A 24,415-nucleotide genomic window follows, 5' to 3' on the forward strand; every position below is an offset into this window, starting at 1 on the left:
GGATACGGATGGCAGCGGGTGTCAGCCGAGGTGTCTCCCCTGATATCCGCTGCCCCATAGACCTGCATGGAGGATCCGATCAGATCCGCCTAAAAAACTGACAGACGGATCTGATCGGACCGCCTGTGTGAAAGAGCCCAAAGTCTACTTTAACAGTTTTAGAAAATGTCTGAGGGCCCTGGATAATGCATAAAATGAAAATTTCAAAGACCACACAAGGTTATCTTGCATATCCAAAGCATTTGCTTTTTAGATGTTCTCTTGAGCATCAGTATGGGCTTTGTTCATTCATTTTTAAGGTAATTTAAGGACAAGCTAATATACTTGAAATTAAATAATATCCTCTTTCAGAGAGGGCATGAATTATATTGCATTCAGCTAATAATTTAGGTTAAAATAAAAGTCAGCAGCTACAAATACTATAGCTGCTGGTTTTTACGAAATAAACACTTGCCAATCTGTGGAGTCTAGTGCTTTCCTCCCCACAGTAGATTCTTTGCCAGGTTGGGGGCATAAACTGTACTTTCAGTTTTGAGAGTAAGTTCACTTATTATATTATACACAGATAAATAAAATGCCCACTGTATTGCTTTGGCAGCATATTATTATTAATATTGTATTTTTTCAATTTAATTTTAAGTATTCTTTATGTAACAGTAAAAACCTTAGTACAGTATCTATTACCAAGGGAGTTGTTAAGTTGTTCGTATGTCTCTTTAACCGATTGTCGACCGAACCTTGGCAGATTTGCTGCTACCGGGCTGCGCTGTGCAGAATCACTTACATATACGTGATTCTGCACTTTTGAGTTTTGGGCGAGTGCACGCTCCCACGGGAGCTGATCAGCCGGTCCTGTGGACCCACTCTCCGCCAGGACCCGCTGGTCGTTCATTACACTGACAGAAGAGTCTGCTCAAATAAACAAGGCAGACTGTCAATCTGTCATCAAAGAAGACATGGGTTCTGTGTTCCGTAAGCAGAAACACTGATCCATGTCTTCCACTAGTAAAAGCACCTACCCCAGTACACTGAAACATTAACTAGGCACACAGTTAACCCTTTGCTCGCCCCTGATGTTAATCCCTTTCCTGCCGATGTTATTAGTATTAATGTCATTGGTCCCCAAAAAGTGTCAGGTGTCTGATTTGTCCGCTGCAATATCCCTGTCCTGCTGTAAGTCGCTAATCACAACCATTACTAGGTAAAAAATATATATATATTTAATATGTATATTAAATGTAAAAAAAATCCCATAGTTTTTTAGACGCTATAACTTTTGCAGAAACCAATCATTATACGCTTATTGGGATTTTTATTTTTTTACCAAAAACATGTAGCAGAATACATATTGGCCTAAATTTATGAAGAAATTCTTTTTTTATATTTTTTTTATTGGATATGTTTCTAGCGCGAAAAATTAAAACCTCAGAGGTGATCAAATACCAACAAAAGAAAGCTCTATTTGTGGGGGGGGGGGGGGAGAGAGAGACAGGAATTTTATTTGAGTATAGTGTCGCACTCAGTTAAAGTAACACAGTGCCGTATTGCAAAAAATGGCCTAGTCACGACGAAGGGGGGTAAACCTTACGCAGCTGAAGTGGTTAACAGCTTCTGGAACGACTGCCGCACATTTACTGCAACAGGATGGCCCTCCTGCACGAACCGGCGTAGCCCTTCGTCAGTCGCGCGCTTGGTGCTGTGGGACGCGCGCGCCGCGCTTCTGCCCCCACTAGGCAGCGGTGATGACGATGCACGGGACTGGTGCGATCTCTCCCCGCTGAGAGAGGACAGTCAGCTGTTGTAAACACAGCTGTCCGTTCTTCTCTCTGAAATGATCAGAGCGCCTGTCATCCTTCTATATAGGATCACAGGTTTCTATGGTCATTTGACAAGCCCCCCCCCTCACAGTTAGTAAACACTCCCCTAGGCTCACGTTTAACCCTTTGATCACCCACAAGGTTAACCCCTTCCCTGCCAATGTCATTATTACAGTAACAGTGCATATTTTTAGCACTGATTACTGTAGTATCACTGGTCCCCCTGTCATGGACTTGCAATAGTGTTTGGCAAGCTTACCTGTTCCTTCATGTTTGTATCTCCCTACGGAGCGTGACCCAGGGGACCCCAGGGGCCGCGACCTGTGCCCAGCTGCAGCCAAGTCCATCCTCACCACTAGCGGTTCTGGTGAACGCCTGCTGGGTCTTAGACTCCGCGCCCTGGGGAATCTTGGGCTCACATTCCGGTCCACCTGCAGCAGTCTGCTATCGGGTTCACTACCTCGCGCAGCACCCCTGCCTCCAACAGGGTGCAGTTGTCACCTGGCCACAGGTGACCTGACAGTTTGAACAGCCATGAACCCGGCTGACGTGCCGCTCCCCCAGACGATCCATTACGGGTCTTCGTTCAGACTCGAGACGCAAGAAGCTAATCAGACTCAGGTGATGCGATTCCTACAGGATCTGGCGTCCCGCTTTGAACAGCTTCAGACCTCGTTGGGAACCCCGAATCCACAACCCAAAGAGCAACCAGTGGCTGGGCCTGTCGCGCCAAGGCCTGCATTTCTTAGCCAATGTACCATCCATTTTGAGCTTCAGCCGCAAAACTTCCTGTCAGATCGGGCAAAGGTAGCCTATATTATTTCCCTCCTTTCCGGTGAAGCTCTAGCCTGGGCTGCCCCCCTATGGGAGAAGAATGATCCGGTAGTTTCCAACCTGTCCGACTTCTTGAAGCTCTTTCGTAACATCTTTGAGGAGCCGGCTCGGGCCTCTTCAGTGGCTAGTGCTTTTTTACGTCTCCACCCAGAATCCCGTTCAGTGGGACAATATGCTCTCCAGTTCCGTATCCTCTCAGCTGAATTGAGCTGGAACAATGAGGCCCTGGTCACTACCTTTTTGCATGGCCTCTCTGACCGAGTAAAGGACGAATTAGCGGGAAGAACCATCCCCGTCGGTCTGGACGATGTCATCTCCTTATGCAACCAGATCGATATTCGTTTTCAGGAGAGGTCCATAGAAAAAAGACGCCAACGCTCCCTAGGTCTTAGCCAGTCTGAGCTCCCTTCACTCCGTCCCGTGGAGCATCCTCTGCCTGTTGAGGAACCTATGCAGCTGGGCCAGACCAGACTTACCCCCCAAGAACGTGCTAGACGCAGAACTTTGGGCTTATGCCTCTATTGTGGAGGCAACGGCCACTTTCGTGACTCCTGTTCGCTTCGCCTGGGAAACGCTCAGGTAATACATTTAGAAGATGGAATATTGGACCCAGAAACACCACCTTCCCGTATTCTTCTTCAGGTGTCCCTTCGCGTAAGCACTTCTCCCCAGTCGACCCTTGCATATCTGGATTCCGGGGCTGCCGGCAACTTTATGGATTGGAGAACTGCTTGTTCTATGAAGCTCACCCTTTCACCCCTCTCTACGCCGTTGGTGGTTTCGGCAAGTGATGGCACTGTTCTCCCAGGGGGCCCTATTCGCTTCCAGACACTACCCATTAGTATGTCAGTAGGGATTCTTCACCAGGAGTGGATATCCTTTCTCATCCTACCCAAAGCCTCTAACCCCATTGTGTTGGGCCTTCCTTGGCTACGGCTCCACTCTCCCCATGTGGACTGGGTCTCTGGGTGGATCCTGGCTTGGGACCCCTCATGTTTCTCGTCATGTCTTTTCAAGGTGACCCCAAAGGAGAGAATTTCCGTTGCTACCACATTGGTATCTTCTGACCTTCCCGCTGCATACAACGATTACCGAGATGTGTTCTGTAAGAAATCAGCTGAGGTGCTTCCTCCCCAAGGTCTTTTGACTGTGCCATTGACCTTGTTCCCGGGGCAACTCTGCCCAGGGGTCGTATCTACCCATTGTCCATCCTAGAGACCCAGGCCATGTCTGAGTATGTCGCAGAGAATCTTGAGAGAGGTTTCATCCAGAAATCCTCATCCCCTGCAGGAGCAGGGTTCTTTTTTGTCGCCAAGAAGGATGGTACCTTGAGACCCTGCATTGATTATCGAGGCTTAAACACTGTTACTATTAAGAACCGATACCCCTTACCCTTAATATCTGAACTATTCGATAGGTTGAAGGGTGCTTCCATTTTCACCAAGTTGGTTCAAAGAGGGGTGTACAACCTCATTCGAATTAGAGAAGGTGATGAATGGAAGACTGCGTTTAACACTCGGGACGGTCACTACGAATACCTGGTCATGCCTTTTGGGCTGTGTAATACCCCAGCTGTGTTTCAAAACTTTGTCAATGAAATCTTCAGGGACCTGCTGTACCAGTTTGTCATCTATCTGGATGACATTCTGATCTTTTCGGAAAATCTGCGTGTCCACAGAAACCATGTCCGCACTGTACTCCGGCGCCTTAGAGAGAATAATCTCTATGCCAAGCTGGAGAAATGTTCCTTCGAATGTTCTGAGGTCCTATTTCTAGGATGCTTTCTCAAGTTTGGGCCTTCGTATGGATCCTGGGAAGGTCTTAGCCATTACCAACTGGCCCCTTCCTGCTAGTCTTAAGGCCTCACAGCGCTTTCTTGGCTTCACAAATTACTATAGGCAGTTCATAAGGAATTACTCTTCTATTGCTGCACCTATTATCGCTTTGACCAAGAAGGGTGCTAATGCCAAAGTCTGGCCCCCCGAAGCTGTCGCTGCGTTTCATGATCTGAAACAGGCCTTTCTCTGGGCCTCTCTTGAGGAGACTTATCCTGGGGATGCATTCTTTATTGAAGTGGATGCTTCTTCAGTGGGAGTGGGAGCTGTTCTTCAACTCTTTGAGAAGAAACGTCAACCATGTGCGTTCTTTTCCAAAAAAAATTCTCCGGCAGAGAGAAATTATGCCATCGGCGACTGGGAACTCCTCGCAATCAAATTGGCGCTGGAAGAGTTGCGTCATCTTTTGGAAGGTTCTCCTCACCCCATAACTATCTTCACCGATCACAAGAATTTACAGTACCTACAGAATGCTAAACGTTTGAATCCCAGACAGGCCAGGTGGAGTCTTTTATTTTCCCATTTTAATTTCACGATTACGTACAAACCTGGTTCCTGCAACGGTCGGGCTGATGCAATTTCTAGGTCCTTTGACACTTTGGACGAGGAGTCCACTGCTGAACCTGATCCGATCATCCCCACTTCATGCATTATTGCCCATTCTACCACCCTGGACTCAAAGATTCCTCCTGGTAAGACCTTTGTCCCCACTGAGCTAGGAACAAAGATTCTTCGTTGGGGGCATGATTCCAAGGTGGCGGGCCACGCAGGGTTTCTCCGCTCCTTCTTGCTCATCAGCAGGTAAAAAAGAGGAGGTTGGGACTTTGAGTGAAAGCCGTGATCATGTTGGCAGAAAACAATTGGCATGTTTATTGGTACATACAGTTCAATGTAACATATACAAATACAATATATACAGACAATTATATATTATGAGAGTTGATAAGTGATCCCACAATCCAGTTGCATAAAAATCAACAGAGTAAGATTCCGTATATGATAAGAGTATTGGAGAGTATACATAACATCATAAGATGAAAATCCAAGTAGTAATAAAGTGGTAGAATTAAAACATCATAGTCTCAACGCGTTTCGTGGCCCGAATCGCCACTTCATCATGAGCAGATGTATAAATCTAAAAAGAAACATATAAGGAAATTGGCACAGTAATGATAATATGAATTGGCAAAAAGGGGGGAGGGAGAAGGGGCTGAACCCCATACATACCCACAATTATAAAAGCTCAATTGGTAATTGGAAAGGAGAGTGGATGTGTCCCAATGAGCGCACAAGGCCGGCGGGCCAGGCAGAGCGTGCCACACACATGATGGGTGTGGGCTGAAGTGGGCGTGGTGAGAAGTCAAGGATATGTGGCAGCATGAAAGGATATCTATCAAAAATATGTATATATATATATATAATGGTATTAGTGGTAATACAAAGTATAAAGGATAATAATCACCATGGTGCTGCCACAGAATGAATAAGAAGAGTAAGAAGTTGTATGTATAATAAAAAATATATTATGATTGTAACGTAAATGAATAAAGGGTATATGATCCTGTAGTATACTATAGCATAATGCATAAGATGATGTAGTAATATATAATGGTTATAACATGAATGGATAAGGGGTATATGGTCATATAGTATAGTATAGCATAATGGGTTAGAATTATATATATATGATCATGTATTATAGTTTGGTACAATAAATAAAGAATGTATAAAATAATTGTGGTATGGCATAAATGAGAGAGGGATGTGTGAACATGTGTTATAATTATGATATGAATGGGTAATAAATGTGTGAAAAAATGTGTAGTGGTCAAACATAAGAATAAAGAATGTATAATAGTGTGTATTATATATGATAACATAAAAGAGTGAACAATATGCAGTGGTGTATTGTGATGTGGCATGAATAAAGAGAGAGAGAGACTGAACAACCACGTGAAATAGAAATAATTGTAAAGACCCAAACCAAAAGGAGCAAGGGGTTAGGGAAGGTATAACTGAACGAGAGATCTGAGACCGAGAAGAGTATAAGAGGAAGGAGTAAGATGGTTGATACCAGCAAATGAAGCCCAGACTCCAGTACACAGTGCTCCGCATCCGCCAGGAAGCCGCAAGACAGAGTGAGCCCAACGTCACGCTCAGTGCACGGAAAATACAGCCAGGGACTGAACACGCCAGCGGGCATGGCCGTCCCGTGTGCTGTCTTATAAGCACTGAAGGAGGAAAACCAGCAGCCGGCGCAATGGTGTCAAAGTGACGCCATGTGTCGGCGTGGGGGGTGACGCCGATGCGCAGCGGCCCACCCACCCGATCCTCCGTGCAAGGTTAAAGGGGGGAAGGGGGAGCAGCCGGTGCACATCGCAGCTCCCAGGATGAAGGCAGCAGGACAGCCACAACACCAACCCAATAGATCAAAATGTATTGCACATCGATTATTGTAAGAACGTCAGATAAAAATGTGCTCATCAGCCGTCACTACTGGTGGCCTAATCTCCGCTCGGAGGTCAAAGACTTTGTCAAGGCTTGTCATGTCTGTGCTCAGTCTAAATCCTCCACACAAGCTCCTGCTGGTCTCCTCATGCCTTTGCCCATTCCTAAGGAACCCTGGGCTCATATTGCCATGGATTTTATCACCGATCTCCTACTGTCGGACGGTAATACAGTCATTTGGGTGATAGTCGATCGGTTTTCCAAGATGGCTCATTTTGTTCCCCTTCCTGGTCTTCCTTCTGCTCCTGCCTTGGTTCCCATTTTTATTCGAGAAATTTTCCGCCTCCATGGGGTTCCTTCTCACATCGTTTCCGACAGGGGCGTTCAATTTACGTCTCGTTTCTGGAGAGCCTTTTGCAAATCCCTCAATATTGCCTTGGATTTTTCCTCTTCTTACCATCCTCAATCCAATAGGCAGACGGTTAGGCTTAATCAGGAGTTAGAGGTTTTTCTTCGCACCTTAGTCTCCGCTCATCATGACGATTGGTCCTCTCTACTTCCTTGGGCAGAATTTTCCCATAACAATCATGTAAATACCAGTTCGTAGAAAACACCCTTTTTCGCAGTTTATGGAAGACATCCTTAACTTCCGCTTCCCATGGCCTGTTCTCCGGATATCCCAGTGTTGGCTTCAGCTCAGGAGTCCTTCAATTCTATCTGGAGGGACGTTCAGCTGCCAACAAATCCAAAGGCTTTGCTGACCGCCACAGGCGTAAACCGCATTCTCTTCAGCCAGGGGACAAAGTTTGGCTCTCCACCAGGAACATCAAGCTTCAAGTGCCTTCCCTGAAGTTTGCTCCAAGATTCATTGGTCCATATACTATAATTTCTAAACTGAATCCGGTTTGTTTCAAACTTCAGATCCCCAAAAGCCTCAGAATTGCTAACTCCTTCCATGTTTCCCTTCTGAAGCCTTTATTCCTCAATAAGTTCTCTCGTCCTTTCCCTACCATGGCACTGGTCTCTGAGGATAATCAGGAATACGAGGTCAGTCAAGTTCTGGATTCCCGACTCTGTAGAGGCGTTCTCCAGTACCTTGTTCATTGGGAGGGCTTTGGTCCTGAGGAGAGGTCTTGGGTTCCCGCATCGGAGGTCTTTGCACCTCGTCTGTTAAGGTTTCATCTGAGGTGTCCCTCTAAACCCGGGCCCAGGCGGGGTAGGGGGAGGCCTCGTAAGAGGGGGGGTACTGTCATGGACTTGCAATAGTGTTTGGCAAGCTTACCTGTTCCTTCCTGTCTGTATTAGAGGTCAGACTTCACTTCTGGTTCCTTTTTATCACCTCTCCTTCCTGTTCCTACCCCTCCCAGGTCATCACAGGAAGTCTATATTAACCAGTGCACTGCAGGTCTGCTTTGCTGTTCAACAGTGTTTGTTTCCTGTTTGCCGTGTTCTTGATCTACTTTTCTGTGTACCGACTTTGGCTTGTCTCTGACTATTCCTGTTTGCCTGTTACCCTGACCTTTGGCCTGTCCCTTGGTTACCCTTGTCTGCCTGTTACCCCGACCTCGGCTTACCCATCACCATTCATTGTGTCCTGAGTGGCTACTTCCCTTCTCTCCCTATGGAGCGTGACATGGGGGACCCCAGGGGCCGTGACCTGGGCCCAGCTGCAGCCAAGTCCATCCTCGCCACTAGAGGCTCTGGTGAACGCCTGCTGGGTCTTAGACTCCGTGCCCTGGGGAATCTTGGGCTCACATTCCGGTCCATCCGCAGCAGTCTGCTATCGGGTTCACTACCCTGCGCTGCACCCCTGCCTCCAACAGGGTGCAGTTGTCATCTGGCCACAGGTGACCTGACATCCCCCCCCAAAAATTTCAGTTAGGGGTCCAATCTGTCCGCCCGAATGTCGCAGTCCCGCAAAAAAATCGCAGATCACCGCCATTACTAGTAAAAATAAATAAATAAAAATTACATAAATCTTTCCCCTAGTTTGTAAATGTGATAACTTTTGCGCCAACCAATCAAAATACTCTGATTGCAATTTGTATTTTTTGTTTTTGTGTTTTTACCAAAAATATGTAGCAGAATACAAATTGGCCTAGAAGGATAAAAATTTTGATTTTTTTTTTTTTTTATTTTCTTTTGTTGGGAATGTTATATTGCAGAATATGTTTTTTTCAGAATTGTCGCTCTTGTTTTGTTTATAGCACAAAAAATAAAAATCACACAGGTGATCAAATACCACAAATAAAAGAAAGCTCTATTTGTGGGGAAAGGGACATCAATTTTTTTTCTGGTACTGTGTCGCATGACCGCTCAATTTTCCGTTAAATTAACGCAATGCCAAATCGCAAAATATGGCCTGGTCATTAAGGGGGCAAATCCTTCCGATCCAGAAGTGGTTAAGAAATGCATGCTATACTGTGGACCTTTTACTGCTCTTTTAACCTTGTACTTATTTATTGCATGTCAAGTACGGTGTTAACTTCTTGCTATTTTTTTTCTGCAGGAGGTAGAATTTTCTTCTTTAAAGGAAGCTCTATCCTTTGTGTCACTGATTGATGGATATTACAGATTAACAGCCGATGCACACCATTACCTTTGCAAAGAAGTAGTGCCTCCACAAGTATTAGAAGGCATTCATAGTTATTGCCATGGCCCTGTGTCGTAAGTATACTTTTTGTTTGTTAATGGATAGAGTGGAACTAAAGTCTTTTTTTGTATGCAAGACATGTGTTTTCTAGTATTTAGATAATGCAAGCCCAGTGCGCTTGAGCTAATGTTTCATCAATATTGGCCAACTAGTGGGCAAAGAAGACAATGGTTGGGTAGAAAAAGCCACAAGGATGGCAACTAGCACAAATTTGACATTGCTGGATTAGGACAAACTAAAGCTCATCATACACTGATTGAAACGTGACCAGCTCTGCTGGTGGGAGGGATGTTTGGAGGATTCCCACTGGCTGAACAAAATCCAACAGTGTATAGCCAGCTTAGGTTTAAGTACACCATGCATATTTGCACCTTTATGGTAATCGCTCCTGAAGCCCCCGGGCAGACCAGTTGCTCTTTACCGATAAAGGGTTGTCACTTATGTTGAAAATATTAGTCATAATTGACTGGTTTGTTATTAAAATGAAGTGTTTAAAAGAAGGTGCGCTAAAACAAAGATATATCCAAAATAATGTTTAACAACATATGAATACAATATATTAGGTGGGAATGTGCAAAATAAAGTCCAATTTCTCTTTAAGTGTCCATGCTTGATCAAACAAATGAGTGCTCGACAACAAAGAAAAATCTCCAACTTCAGTGCATAAACACCCACCATCAGGTGAAATTCCTCCTTACCAGACGGAAAATAAGGTGTGCACGAATTAAACAATATATTTCACTGCAAACGTGGATAAGTCACTCTCCGCGTGAACCACCCAGAATGGTCTCTTACCAGAAGTAATATAAAAGGGCGCAGAATAGCGGATTCAAAGATCCCCTTCCACTTCCTCTGTGTATATAATACACCGGGTTGCCTTTTCAGTCAGCCACTGGAAAGCAAACTGGTTCCAAGGATCTCATCAATGCTTCCTTCACCTTTGACCTGTATCTGGGAGGCGATGACCAAGGGCCAATACCCTCTATTTTCCCAGCATTTGACCCTCACAGCACCGTGTTGTCATAGTTTCAGCCTTGATGGCCATTTCACCATCAAACAAACATGGCAGCAGTAAGCCATGTGCTCACTGCTGCCATGTTTGTTTGATGGCAGAGGTCCAAAAAACAAAAAACAAAAAAAAAGTGCACATTTGTAATAACCACTGTTTGACCGTAACTTCAGCTTGCTCAATTAAGCTTTGAAAATAAAACCTAGCTGATTAGTTACTATGCACAGTTGCATCAGATTCTGTGTGCAATTTTAGTAAATCTCCCCCATTGATTTGCATGGAAATAAGTAGGGAAGTAAAAACTAATTACTGTGCAGTATTTAGCTAATATGGGTGTTTTTCAATTTACATACACAGTATCTCACAAAAGTGAGTACACCCCTCTCATTTTTGTAAATATTTTATTATATATTTTCATGTGTCAACACTAAAGAAATGACACTTTGCTACAATGTAAAGTTGTGAGTGTACAGCTTGTATAACAGTACACCCGTAAAGTGAAAATGTCCAAATTTGTCCCAATTAGCCATTTTACCTCCCGGTGTCATGGGACTCGTTAGTTTTACAGGGTCTTAGGTGTGAATGGGGAGCAGATGTGTTAAAAAAATTTGGTGTTTTCGCTCTCACTCCCTCATACTGGTCACTGGAAGTTCAACATGGCACCTCATGGCAAAGAACTCTCTGAGGATCCAAAAAAAGAATTGTTGCTCTACATAAAGATGGCCTAGGCTATAAGAAGATTGCCAAGACCCTGAAACTGAGCTGCAGCATGGTGGCCAAGACCATACAGTGGTTTATGTGCAACGTATGCCCAGCGCTAGTGAAATGACAAGTGCAAAAAAGTGCATGCCTAGGAATGCATGACCGTATCACTGTTCAGTCTTTGTTGGGTGGTATGCAGAATAGTTAAATCATTGGTTTGTAAGAAAAGGATAGATATGGTGACTGCAGGCTTCAAACAGAGCTAGATGGACTCTGTAACAGACAAGTGGGTGGGAGAAAAAAGCAGCACCACCTCAGTGTAGATATAAAAGTAATTTATTACAAAAAAAGAATGTAGAAACTCACACAGAGGAGATTGTGGGTCAGCATGGTAGATGGTTCATCTGCAACACTGTAGGGATGTTAGGTAGGTGGACGTAAAATTGCTAATTGGGACCAATTTGGACATTTTCACTTACAGGTATGCTTACTTTTGTTGCCAGCGGTTTAAGAGGCTGAAAATGTACACTGTTATTCAAGCTGTACACTCACTACTTTACATTGTAGAAAGTGTAATTTCTTCAGTGTTGTCCCATGAAAAGGTATAAAAAAAATTTATAAAAATGTGAGGGGTGTACTAACTTTTGTGACATACTGTATAAATAGCTATATAGTAGGTGATACAATTACCATTCCTTCTTAATTACTGTTCAGACAAAATCTGATACTGCATTGACTAAGAACAATAAAGTCAGTATTGTGCAAAGCCATGCTATAAAGTCTGGATGAAGACCTGAAGAGGCTACGCAAGCATGTAGAGAAACGCATTGACGCCACTCATGTGTCATGGACACTGGCAGCTGTAGCTCGAATTGAAACTTTGTATCAAATGGAGAAAAGGAAATAGGAAACACTATTACCTTTTACACGGGGTTAATGGAAGCAAGTTTGGCAGACCAGCAGAGGGCAGTGGACTTTATCTGAGGTGGATGTCTATGACCATCTGAAACCCTGTGACTACACAGTGACATTATGGAGCACATGCTGAACAGACACCACGAATGGACTGGATGAGCTAGAGTTGGACTGCTGATGACACCCCAGGCTAACTACACTCCAACTGAACTAATCCCAGCATTGGTCAGGTGTGGTAAGAACAACTCGCTCTTCATTGGGACAGCCTCAGCTATCCACTATCAGGATCCCTCTATTGATATACCCTAGGATATGCCTATTGGATACCGCCCTTTTAGTACTTTTATCTTGTTCTTCCCCCGCTCTCCATACTTTATGTATACATTACATCAGCTTTTGCACCTATCATCTGCGATTTATTTGAAGTGAGACACCCCTAATTGTATCCACATACTATCACTGACCACGAGAGACTGATCGTATCAGATGAACTTGCATGCAAAACATACTGAGTGGTCTTAACATGCAATAGAACGGCACTGCTCCATTGCAATTTATACCAGGCCACCTAGGGCTATGTGCAATAAGCAGTCAGCATAGACTTGCAATATTTGTGCAACACATATGGCTATGCCGCGCTGACTTACATAATTCACATGACTCACTTTGTACGGATGCTACATAATGACCTTTTTGTTTATGTTGTTCGTTGTCTGTTTTGTGTGCTTCACACAGCATCTGGCTTGGGACACTCTCTTTTTGATATACTGTGTTTTTTTTTCGATCAAAAAGGTTTTTATTTTGTCAAACACAATACAATGCATAAGATCAAACAATCAAGTGTATAGAACCTCAAACCAGTAGAGGTTCGCAGTGGCAGTTGCAATCAGGTAACAGTCAAATGAGTCAAAAGTAGAACATACCTATAAAACAAATCCGGCAGGATATTAAAACCCAGCCCTATACCAAGGTGAAATGTAGGATGGGACAACCGGGTGTGACTTTCATGCTATCATGCAACCTTCCCTGCCACATAATACTCAAACAGTTGAAAACTTGGAGAAAAATGGGAGAAGACCTGCCACTATCCACCCCCCCCCCCTAAGGGGATTGCTAAATACCTGGCCAGGCCGAGGTCTCCGAGCACCATAAAGGTTGCGAAACATCCGGAGACCCCCTCCTGGGCCCAGTCGAGGGGGATTCCCCAACTGATATCAGGGGATCCCACCATTCCTCAGAAATAGTCGACCTGGCCCTCAGGGTCCATCTCTAGAGTTAAAACCAGAATTTGCAGATGGAAGGGGGCAACAGCGGCATGCCAACCCAACCATATCGTCAACTGTCATCGGTGGATACATCACAACATACAGATACAACAAGAAAGGGGGAAAGAAGAAGAGTGGGTGGGAATATACAACAAGAAAGGGGGAAAGAAGAAGAGTGGGTGGGAATAGACATAGCTTAGGAGGGGGGATAGTCAAAGGAGGTAGTCACCGGGGGAGTCAAAAAGCAAGCAGGGAAGGAGAAAAATCAATTTCATGCTACAATGTGATCTTGAAATGTAGTGCCCACGGCTCCCAGACACTCTAAAATTTGAGTACCCTTTAAGATCGCAACCATCTTTTCCTGGGCCATGATCCAGGAGACTTTCCTGGGTACAGCTTGATAAGGTACGGAAGGCCTTTTCCAGGCTCTGGCCAAGGTGAGTTTAGCGGCCAGAAGTATAAAAAAAAAACAGGGAAAGTGAATGCCTGGGAGCCCTGAGATTGTACATGTGTAGAAATGCCGCTTGAGGGGTTTGTTCAATTGAAAGTGAAGTGACCCTTCTGATGAGGTGAAATACCTTATTCCAAAAGGAGCGTATCCCAGGGCACGACCACCAGGTATGTAAAAAGGTGCCCCGGAGGTGGCATCCCCGGAAGCATAATGCAGATGAACCTGGGTACATAGTCGCCAATCTGGTGGGTACTAGATACCATCGTGTCAGGATCTTAACTTTAGCCTCAATTAGGGTAACGTTCATCATTCTTTTGAAGGACTTGAAGGATTTGTGAAAAATCTTATGCCAGTCTTCTAGCGGTAGCTCTAATTCCAGATCTCGTTCCCATCCAAAAGCATATGTAGGCTTATCTCTGGGCTGCGTGAGGGCAGCATAAATGAGGGAGATACCTCCTCTCATATTTTCAGATTCCGAGAACCACCGCTCATAAGGGGTCAACAGTCGGCGGTCGGGGTTGAGGGCCCACAGCGTTCGTAGGAAGTGTGTGAGTTGGGAAAAGCGGAACATCTCGGTAGGGGGCATCTTAAGTTTGGACGTGCAGTGAGATAAGGAAAGAGGGCTAGTGGAGGATATGAAGTGGCCAATGCGATACAGTCCCTTGTCTGTCCACCATTTAAAGGCTGCTATGTCATGTCCGGGAGGAAATTGGGGGTGATGGAAAATGTGCATTAAGGGACGTAAAGGTGAGGCAATGGATGGGTTCTGATGTAGGCTCCTACACAGAGCGATAGAATATGACAATGAGGGCGCAAGGATATCAGGTTGGAGTTTGGGGGTACACCAGGCTAAATAGTCCAAGGTATGGTTAGGCACCGCTTGACGTTCCATCGCCACCCAGTCCGGTTTGGGGTATACAGTACAGTGTTTTTTATCAAAGCAATTGCTATATTTGGATTGGCTAATTTTAACTAATATATTTCAACTAATATATTTCAATAAATTCATGCATCAAGCCATCACTACCGGTCTAGCTTGCCTTATACTAACCACTTCTTTTGTATCACGGGGGGGGGGGGGCTTTACCCACTAGGTGAATACAATAACTTATTTTTTGTATAAGGTCTGGATGGGCCACTCCCCTCTTTTTAGAAGTCATAACCCAAGTAACAATAAAACAATTACTTTATGGCAAAATTCTGGCAGTCCCAAGTTTATTTGATACATTTCAGACATTTAATATTATGAAACTCTCCTGCAGATTGTGACACTTCACCCCACTGCCCAATAACTAAGGACCCCCTCAAATAAGCTCTCTCAGACTCCACCAAGGCCTGTATGCACCCTACTCCCCAATCCTCACACCAAATTGCTGCCCCACTTGGAATAGACTGTGGGCAATGTGCAGATGAACCCCTCACTTGCAATCAGCCGCCTGTGGAGAAGATTGGAGAGACGCTATGTGGTTTACACCCACCGTGTAGTATCTGCAGTGTTCATTCCTCCCCTTTGGAAGGGTGCCAAATCTGCCTGACAAGGTGCCCAAATCTGCTCTAAAAGGCCCTTACATCAAATTTATCCCCCAGGTAGGTGCTCACCCCCCCCCCCTTAATACTAAGAATATAAGCACTGTGCTGCCTGTGAGAACCTTGTAAGAAAGAATATGGCTTTGACCATATCTATCCTGCAAACATTTCTACAATGTAATAAGAAGTAGATCACATGCATGTATATCCATGTAAAGCAGCCCATAGACATAGGACAACAAACAGGTCAACAGATCAACTGTTTATGGTGGCAGACAAATGCCTGTGAATTGTCAGCTGCTCAGTCAATACGAATTAGAAAAACTGGCCCACTCTTCCATGAATCAAGCAGTGTCTACCTGCAGTTTTCATCCTCTTGCTTCTTCTCTAGAATAAATTAAACTTGCTAGATCGACCGAGCCAGATCAAGCATATTAGATGTCCCAGACAACTGTTAGGGCTTGCTTACACATAACATGGGGACTGGTATTTTGTGCTCTGCTAGGGAACATAGAAAACAATTGTCTTCTATATGCCTTGTTTGCACACCAGCACAGCCTGGAGGTGTGGTGCAATGACCTACAGTAAAATGCAGACACGTAGCACTGTAAAGGAGCACACAGGTAGATACTACATGTAGTACAGTACCTCAATGCACTGCTCTACTATCACACTGCCTCCTTACCATGGCTCACTGCAGTGAAAAACTGACAGCTGCCCATGTGCTAAAATGAGCCGTTAGCATGCTTAAGCCCATAATGATATTGAGCCGGCTTTCCCAAATATTCAAAGCTAGAGCAAGGTGAATAATACAGTATTTGTGAAGGTTCATGAACAGATAGATTTATTCTTTCATTATACCTGGCTGTGGTAAAAGAAAATATGCAAGGATAGATCTTTCAAGCCCCCCGCCCCCCTTTTTTATGCACTAATTTTACTAACTCTTTATCATACAGAACATGTTTTTTCCCTCACTGAGCCAAAAATGTAACTGCTAATTAGTCTGGTAAAACTATACTTGTGTGACTGTAGGTTACCATGGTAAAGAAGTGGTTGTACAGAGTGTTCTCACTGCAAAATCATCAGATCTTATTCTATAGCCAAAATGTTAAGCAGCTGTTAAATCACGACAAGAGAAGTCCGTAATTGCTTCAATTAGGCCTCAAGCTATATGTATTCTAATGCAGTGTCCTCACAAAATCAACAGTGTGTAATCTGCTACTAAAGATGTTTTTCAAGACGTATCCAGATCCTTTAATTTTGCCCATGCTGTCCGTTTGAAGAGCCTGTATGAAAAAAGGGGCAAATAAAGCTGCAAGTGATGCAGACTTGGTAGTGCTCAGACCACCTTTTGTTTTTTAGCTTTTAAAAATACCCCCTTCTTTCAACATCACAAAAAAAAAAAAAACCTTTGTTTTAACAAAATATATCTTTTAAATCAAAGTGAACCTGTCACTGAAAATTATAAGTGCAAACACAGTATCCATTAGAAAACATTTTTTGCTTCTGAAAACCCCCTGAACATTAAATGCACATACTACATGCAATCTTTGACTTTAGTTTCAAGTTCTGGCACACCCACCATCCCCAGAATCCCAAATTGTATTCATTATAATATAAACAAACTGAATATCTGCGCTACCAAAATAAGCAGCTGGCATAAACCACAATGTGATACAAGGAAATGAAATATAAAATGCAGCGCTGTTGATTAATTCTGTATATAAATATGGAGCATGAGTTCAATTTAAAATAATAATGCGGAACAATCCAATCCACCAAAACACCATGGAAAGTGAAGAAATCCGTCAGCTTGGTACTGGAATAGTGAGAACCTCCACCATATGCAAAATGACCGATTGGCATCTTACCAAATGTCGGTGACCAATGTTCTCACAATGGTCGCCAAACGCTCTAGCTCAAAAGCAGGATGGTCAGCTCCAAACGGTAACAGCAGAAGTTCCCAGGATCCAAAAATCACCTCCCAAGGACAGGATCAACCATATAGCGTCCCACTGAGATATGAAATGCAAAAGCAGGGAAAGACCATGGTGCAGTATGTTCCAATATAAGATTTATTTAAAAAATTAGGTGCACTCACCACATGTAAAAACATAAAGGACCTTCAATAGGAATTCAACAACCGCTGAAGAGCAGTACATTCAGTCCGGCTTGTGACGTCGTCGCTGGTGGCTCCGCCTACATGTTTCGCAGGCAACTGCGTCATCAGGGGGCGTCATTCATTAACCTATTTATTGGAATCAGAGGTGGTTTGGAAAGACTGACTGTATGTAATGCCACTTAAATCTCAATGTTTTACCAATGACAGTTTCTCAGATAACTATAAAAGTAGTGTGGCTGCTTTTAAAGAGTCATTGAGACTGCCTCTACACTTGTCCTGCTGTTGCTGATTGTCTGTCTTGGATCTTCTGTCCTTAAGCTGTTTTGTTCTGGAGGGCTGCCAGCATTCAGCAACACTGGCTTCCAGTATTCCTGTGGAAGCCCAAAATTTTACATAGCAGTTGGTAGTTAGCAGGCACACTTTGGCCATGGACACTGCTGCCATTTAGGGTTTTTTTATTTTCTGAAAGTGGGCCATAGTAAAAGAAACCTTTTATGTGACAAACATACAGTAGATGTCATTGTTGACATCCCAGAAATGTGTTGTGTTGGTCAAGTGAATTAAGTTTTTTTTTTTTTTTTTTTTTTCCTTCAGGGAAATTGGATGTAGTAAGCTGGCCATTTATCATCTCCTCCTCACACTTTTTTCAGATCTTGTTGCATATGAAGTTTAAACTAGAGTCACTGAATAATTTGGCTAAGAAACCTTTTTTATACAGTACTGTGTGGTCTACAAACTTTTTAATATGAGGCCACGTTGTGTATTTTACAAATATTTGCAGGCCAAAAAAAAAAATCTATTTTATAAATCGGGGGCAGTTTACTCTTTCAGGCTTTAGTGGGTTCGGACAATTGCCAGTGGGATTAGAAAATGCCCTGGTGTCAGGGAGTAAACAAGGCCCTATTCTTGGTGTCAGAAGAAGGAATGTGCCCCATCACTGATATCGGTGGTAGGAATAATGCCCCAGCCATGGTGTCAGTGGGAGGAATAGTTCCCACTCATTTGTGTTAGTGGGAAAATAGTGTCCCAAGGGCCAAATAAAGGCAAGCAAAAGGGCCACATCTGGACCCCGGCTGCAGTTTAGAGACCCCTGATATAAGTGATCAAATAAACACGCTTCAAGAAATTACTTTACTTCAGGAGCAACCTTCAGTAGCAACATTCGGCTGTTTCCTGCTGAATTGGCCAATATTCAAGCCATGGATGACTGCAAGCATCACCTGGCTCAACAAAAGTCGACTAAAAAATGGACTGAGCCAAGTGGAAATTTTTTTCACCTGACTGGATGCAGTCACTGCTCAGAATTGTCATTGTATTCAGGCAGCCTTAGCTCCCTGCATTAGCCAGCAATGGGGATTCGTCCATACATGCTGTTCGTGTGGATGGGGGAATGGACTGATTTTCTCTCATTCAGCTCATGGGCCGTATATGGCTACCAAATTGTATTCCTTTACAGTACCCATTTGTGTGCAGAGGCTGGATGGAGAGGGATAAGGTTAATTTGCGGTTAATCATGAACCTTGGTTTAAGGTGTGTACGTTTACACTATCATTATTATTATTGTTTAGAAGGGAAGCTTGAAAGTCACTGGTGGTTTTCAAGCAGACAGATTATTTAGTTTAGGGCCTCATGCACACTGGACATTATAAAAACGCCAGTAGTTTTTCCTGTAGAAAGCTGTAATTGTAGAATGAGTTTTGCAGCATTTTTACAGTAGTGTTTTGTATTTTTTTTTTCTTTTTTTATAGCAAAACTATACTTCCACAAAAGCTTATGGCTCAAAAACGCTGATAAACTCCAAATAGCGTTTTTCAGCTTTTATCAGAGTTAGTGCATTTTACAGCTGAAAAACTTCTTAACCTTTTCGCTGCCAGGCCTTGCGCTCCACTTTTAACCACATCCACACCGGCGCATAGTAATATGACGCCGGCAGGATGGCTTTACCGTTCCGGGCGGCCGTCGTATGGCGCCCGCGCGCTCTAGCTGCTACTGCGCGCCCCCGGGGGCGCACAGTGCAGCGATCAGGGATGAGGCTCGTCCCTCGGACATAGCCCATCCCTGATCAAGGTAAACAGCCAATAGAAATTGGCTGTTTACCATGTGATCGGCTGTGTCAATCACAGCCGATCACATGAGCGGCTCCAGCACGAGCCGCTCGTTCTCTCTGCAATGTGCGCCCCCGGGGGCGCACAGTGCAGCGATCAGGGATGAGGCTCGTCCCTCGGACATAGCCCATCCCTGATCAAGGTAAACAGCCAATAGAAATTGGCTGTTTACCATGTGATCGGCTGTGTCAATCACAGCCGATCACATGAGCGGCTCCAGCACGAGCCGCTCGTTCTCTCTGCAATGTGCGCCCCCGGGGGCGCGCAGAGCAGCGATCGGGGACGAGGCTCGTCCCTCGGACAGAGCCGATCCCCGATCTAGGTAAAGAGCCAATGAAATTGGCTTTTTACCACGTGACCGGCTGTGTCCAATCACAGCCGGTCACAAATGTCAACAGAGAACACGGTAACTAGCTGTCACCGTGTTCTCCTCCTCACACACTGATCCTGTGTGAGGAAGAGAGTGTGGTAACAGCTAGTTACCAATTACAGTGCACCCTAAACACACTGATTGCCCCCCCCCCCCCCAATAAAGAGCACCTGTCACTAGCCCATCAAAGTACCTGTCACTAGCCCATCAAAGTACCCGAGTACCTGTCACCAGCCCATCAGGTACTCTGATGACAGGTACTCGGGTACTCTGATGGGCTGGTGACAGGTACTCGGGCACTCTGATGACAGGTACTCGGGTACTCTGATGACAGGTACTCGAGTACTCTGATGACAGGTACGCAGGTACTCTGATGACGGATACGCAGGTACTCTGATGTTGGGTACTCTTTTAGAAATGTGAAATGTGATTGCAGCGCTGCTTAAAAATATAAATACAAGTGATAAAATCTACAAAAGATCATATATTCGTAATAATCATAAAAATCATAAAATCATACATTTCTTATAACCAGATAATTCAATATAATGTTTTTAAGAAAAATGTCCATTAGTGCATCCTTCCGAAGTGATATATCCTTCCCCAATATTTAAAAGGTGCTTGAGTGCCCGATCTGTGCTGTGCATGGGGTTTCCCCCTTCAGATGTCTACTTACCCCCAAGTAGATAAAAGCAGGCATGAATAATTAGGCTTTACACTCAGCGTCTCCGATTAGCAAGGAAGGAATATTGCTGGAAGATCAAGACTCATCCCCCGTGTCCTCAGAGAAAGAAACTAATCATAGTGAAGTTCGTTTGGACATCACATTTATTGGGTGTACAGCGGGGGTTTATACTCACAAACATCACAAAGTAACATGCAGAGACTAAAAACAGGACGGCTCGGTGGTGTGCTGCTCCCGCAGCATTCAATCCTCCGGCCGGAGATCACGTGGTACTCGCTCTACCTATCGCTAGACGCGTTTCGCTGTGACACACAGCTTCATCTTCAAAGCAGTAAATCATTATTAGCAGATAAAAACACAGCACATTTTACAAATGTCCTAATCTGAAAGCATTACCTGTATTGAGTCAATAAATAACAAATATTTGTAAATTTTAAATGATGCCTTTTTGCAAAATGGTGAAAATTAAATGTACGCAAAAATGTAAAATAAAAAAATTTCTCTAAAAATCAGAAGGTTTTCATTACCCCTACAGCTTTCCAAGTTTGTGAAAAAAAAAAAACCCAAACCATAAATTTTTTGAAAGCAAAGGACCAGTAGAATAAAAAGAATGTGCTGCTGATTGTTTAATTCCCCACAATATTTGCGCAAATATTTACCAAGTCAAAATGTTTGCTAAAAATACACTTAAATCATTATTAGCAGATACAAACACAGCAAATTTTACAAAATTCCTGCTAAATTGCTTCTAAATATAAAAGCAAAAACTGTATTAAAGTTAATAAATAAAAAATTTTTCTAAATTTTAATTGCGCCTTTTTAAGAAATGGTGAAAGTCGAACGTACGCAAAAATTTCTCTAAATGGAGGTTTTACCTTTTCACTTACAGCTTTCAGAGTTTGTAAAAAACCCCCCAAACTATATATTTTTTGAAAGCACATGGCTAGTATAATAAAAAAAAAGGTGCTACTGATTTTTAGAGCCCTTCAATTTTTGCACAAATGTTAATCAAAACAATATTTTTGCTAAAAATACACTAAAATCGTTATTAGCGGATTCATACATGGCAAAATATATAAAATTCCAGATAAATTCCTACTAAATATAACAGTTAAGTCTGAGGATTCAGGCTGCTCTGTGCAAAACCCCTGTACAGAGGAGGTGAGTATACCATGTTTGTTGTTTTGACCAAAAAAAAAAACAAAAAAAAAACCGAGACTTTAGGCTGCATTCACATGTCAGCTTATAATCGCGGGCAGAACCGCCGCGGTTCCGCCCGCGATTCGGAGATTTATTGCAAATCGCGGGACGCCTAGCGTTGCCCGTTGATTTGCAATAGCCCCCCAAACGCCGAGCGATGTTGCCGCGATTTACTCCTGCCGAATCGCCGCAACATCGCGCAAACAAAATCGCGGGACACAATACGCTCCAAAAAAGTACAAGAGTAACATTGAAGTCTATGGCGGTCGCCTCCTGGTCGCCCCAAAGAAGCTCCGGACCCTTTTTCTAGGTCGGAGCGACTTGTGTCGCTCCTATTAGAACGGGTCCGCAGCTTCCCTATGGGAGGCGACCTGTGAGGCGACCAGGTCGCCTCACAGGTCGCCCTAGTGTGAACCGAGCCTAAATTGCACCTTTTTGTGAAATGGTTAAAATTGAAGTTGCGCAAAACAGTAAATAAAAAGAATTTACTCTAAAAGGCTGCAGGTTACCATTTTTCCCTTACAGCTTTTGTAATTTGTAGACCCCTCAAACCAAAGTTTTTGTAAAAGAATATGACCTATAGAATAAAAAAAAAAGTGCTACTAATTTTTAAGCCCCGCAAATTGCACAAATGTTCATCAAATGCTATTTTCAATAAAAATACACTAAAATCATTGATATGTTAACACAGCCACAACTTACAAAATTCCTGCTAAATTGCTACTAAAGGGCATACTAAAGTATATGCCCTTGGAGGACCATGTTTACCTGCACGACATGTAGAGGTGCTCCTTGCATCCCCATGCAGACAGTCCCATTTATATCAATTGGGATGCAATGACTGCACAGGTATAGCCGCTGCTCCCAATCTGACACCCGTGTTTCTGCATTAACCCGAACCCAGACAGTGTGAGCTCAGTGACATGCTCCCAGACCTACATGGATGTCAAATTGGGAGCAACGGCTCTGTTCGCACAATTGCTACATCCCAAATTACATAAATGGGACTGCCTGCACATGGATTTGTCGAACACCTGTGCCTCCCTGTACAGGTAAACACGGCCTTGCAGGGGTGTATGCTGTGTATGCCCTGTGTGAACAAGGCCTTAGGCCTCTTTTTACATGGGCAGGCCCATCGGGCTAGCCTGTCTGCTTTTCAGGCAGACCGGAACAGACCACCCTTTGTTCTCTATGGAGAGGCGGATGTAAATGGACATGTGTCTGTTTACACCTGCCTGCATTTGATCTGATCTAGTCTGCCCAAAACAGACGGATGGGGATCTGTTGTCATCTGTCTAGCAGATCAGATGGAAATGGACAGGCTGTCCATTTTTATCTAACCGCCCCATAGAGAACAGCGGGCTGTGTCCATGCCCGCTCTGGGGAGCGGACACGGACATGTCATCCACGTGCTCAGCAGGGATCTGCGGACAGAGGGGCCTTACTAATTGTTTTTATTTATTTATTTATATATATATATATATATACCGGTATATATGAAAAAAGTCCAGGATTGCTGCACACCTTATTTATTGAAAAATAAAAAAATATATACAAATATAGATATTTGAAAGTTCCAAATACAACAGTTTTGGTCTATAAAAATGTGTTCACGGAACACTCCTAAATAATCCACGGAACACTCATAAATAATCCACATCATTTCAATTGCCTTATATAGTTATCTTACACCGGAAATCAATCAGCTATTTTAACACTTTCTACTACATAAAAGAATCTTTTCATTCATTGTCCCCTTCATCGCAGAATTAATGCTGTATCAGCTAGATTCCCCTTCCATAACACAAGAGGAAATCACAATTCATACCTAATATCAAAATATATAAATTAAGAAAAAAAGGGAAGAAAAAATTATGAAAACCAAAAAATGTATTAACCAACATACATATCGCATAAAAAATATTGTACTGAACCCCAAAAACCAATCTCAGTTGTTCATAAGCACAAATGTAGATCCAAATCTGAATTTAATCCTTTGGGGGGGGGCTAAAGTTATCTAAACTGTTTAACCTTCCGTTTTCGAAGTTTAAGCTTCTATTACCATAAAACGTAATTGGGATACAGTGTGTTTCATTTCAACAAAATGTCTAGCTAATTGAAGTTGGGTCAGTTTGTCTCGTATAGAATACTTATGTCTAGCTATGCAATCTTTCACCCTCTATGTGGTCTTCCCAACTTTGTTTCTTAATTTATATATTTTGATATTAGGTATGAATTGGGATTTCCTCTTTTTTGTTATGGAAGGGGAATCTAGCGGATACAGTGTGGACTGTGGGAGGGCCTGATTGCTTGCACCTGCAAGATTGCGTTGCTGAGTGCTGTTTTGCCGGACTATATATATATATATATATATATATATATGTATATATATATATATATGTATATATATATATATATATATATATATATATATATATATATATATATATATATATATATATACTTTTTTTTAAGTT

General features: G+C 43.3%; 1 protein-coding gene across 1 annotated transcript in view; it reads left to right on the plus strand.

Annotated features, from left to right (window-relative positions):
• The window catches only part of JAK2 (Janus kinase 2), a 365,079-nt gene that overhangs the window by 284,142 nt on the left and 56,522 nt on the right, over positions 1-24,415 (plus strand). Inside the window, exon 8 of the mRNA XM_082260416.1 lies at positions 9,444-9,601. Within this exon, the coding sequence (XP_082116542.1) occupies positions 9,444-9,601 (158 nt within the window). The remainder of the gene's footprint in view (positions 1-9,443; positions 9,602-24,415) is intronic.

Source organism: Pelophylax lessonae (genome assembly GCF_965119305.1).
Source record: "Pelophylax lessonae genome assembly, chromosome: 1".
Classification (NCBI taxonomy): Eukaryota; Metazoa; Chordata; class Amphibia; order Anura; family Ranidae; genus Pelophylax; species Pelophylax lessonae.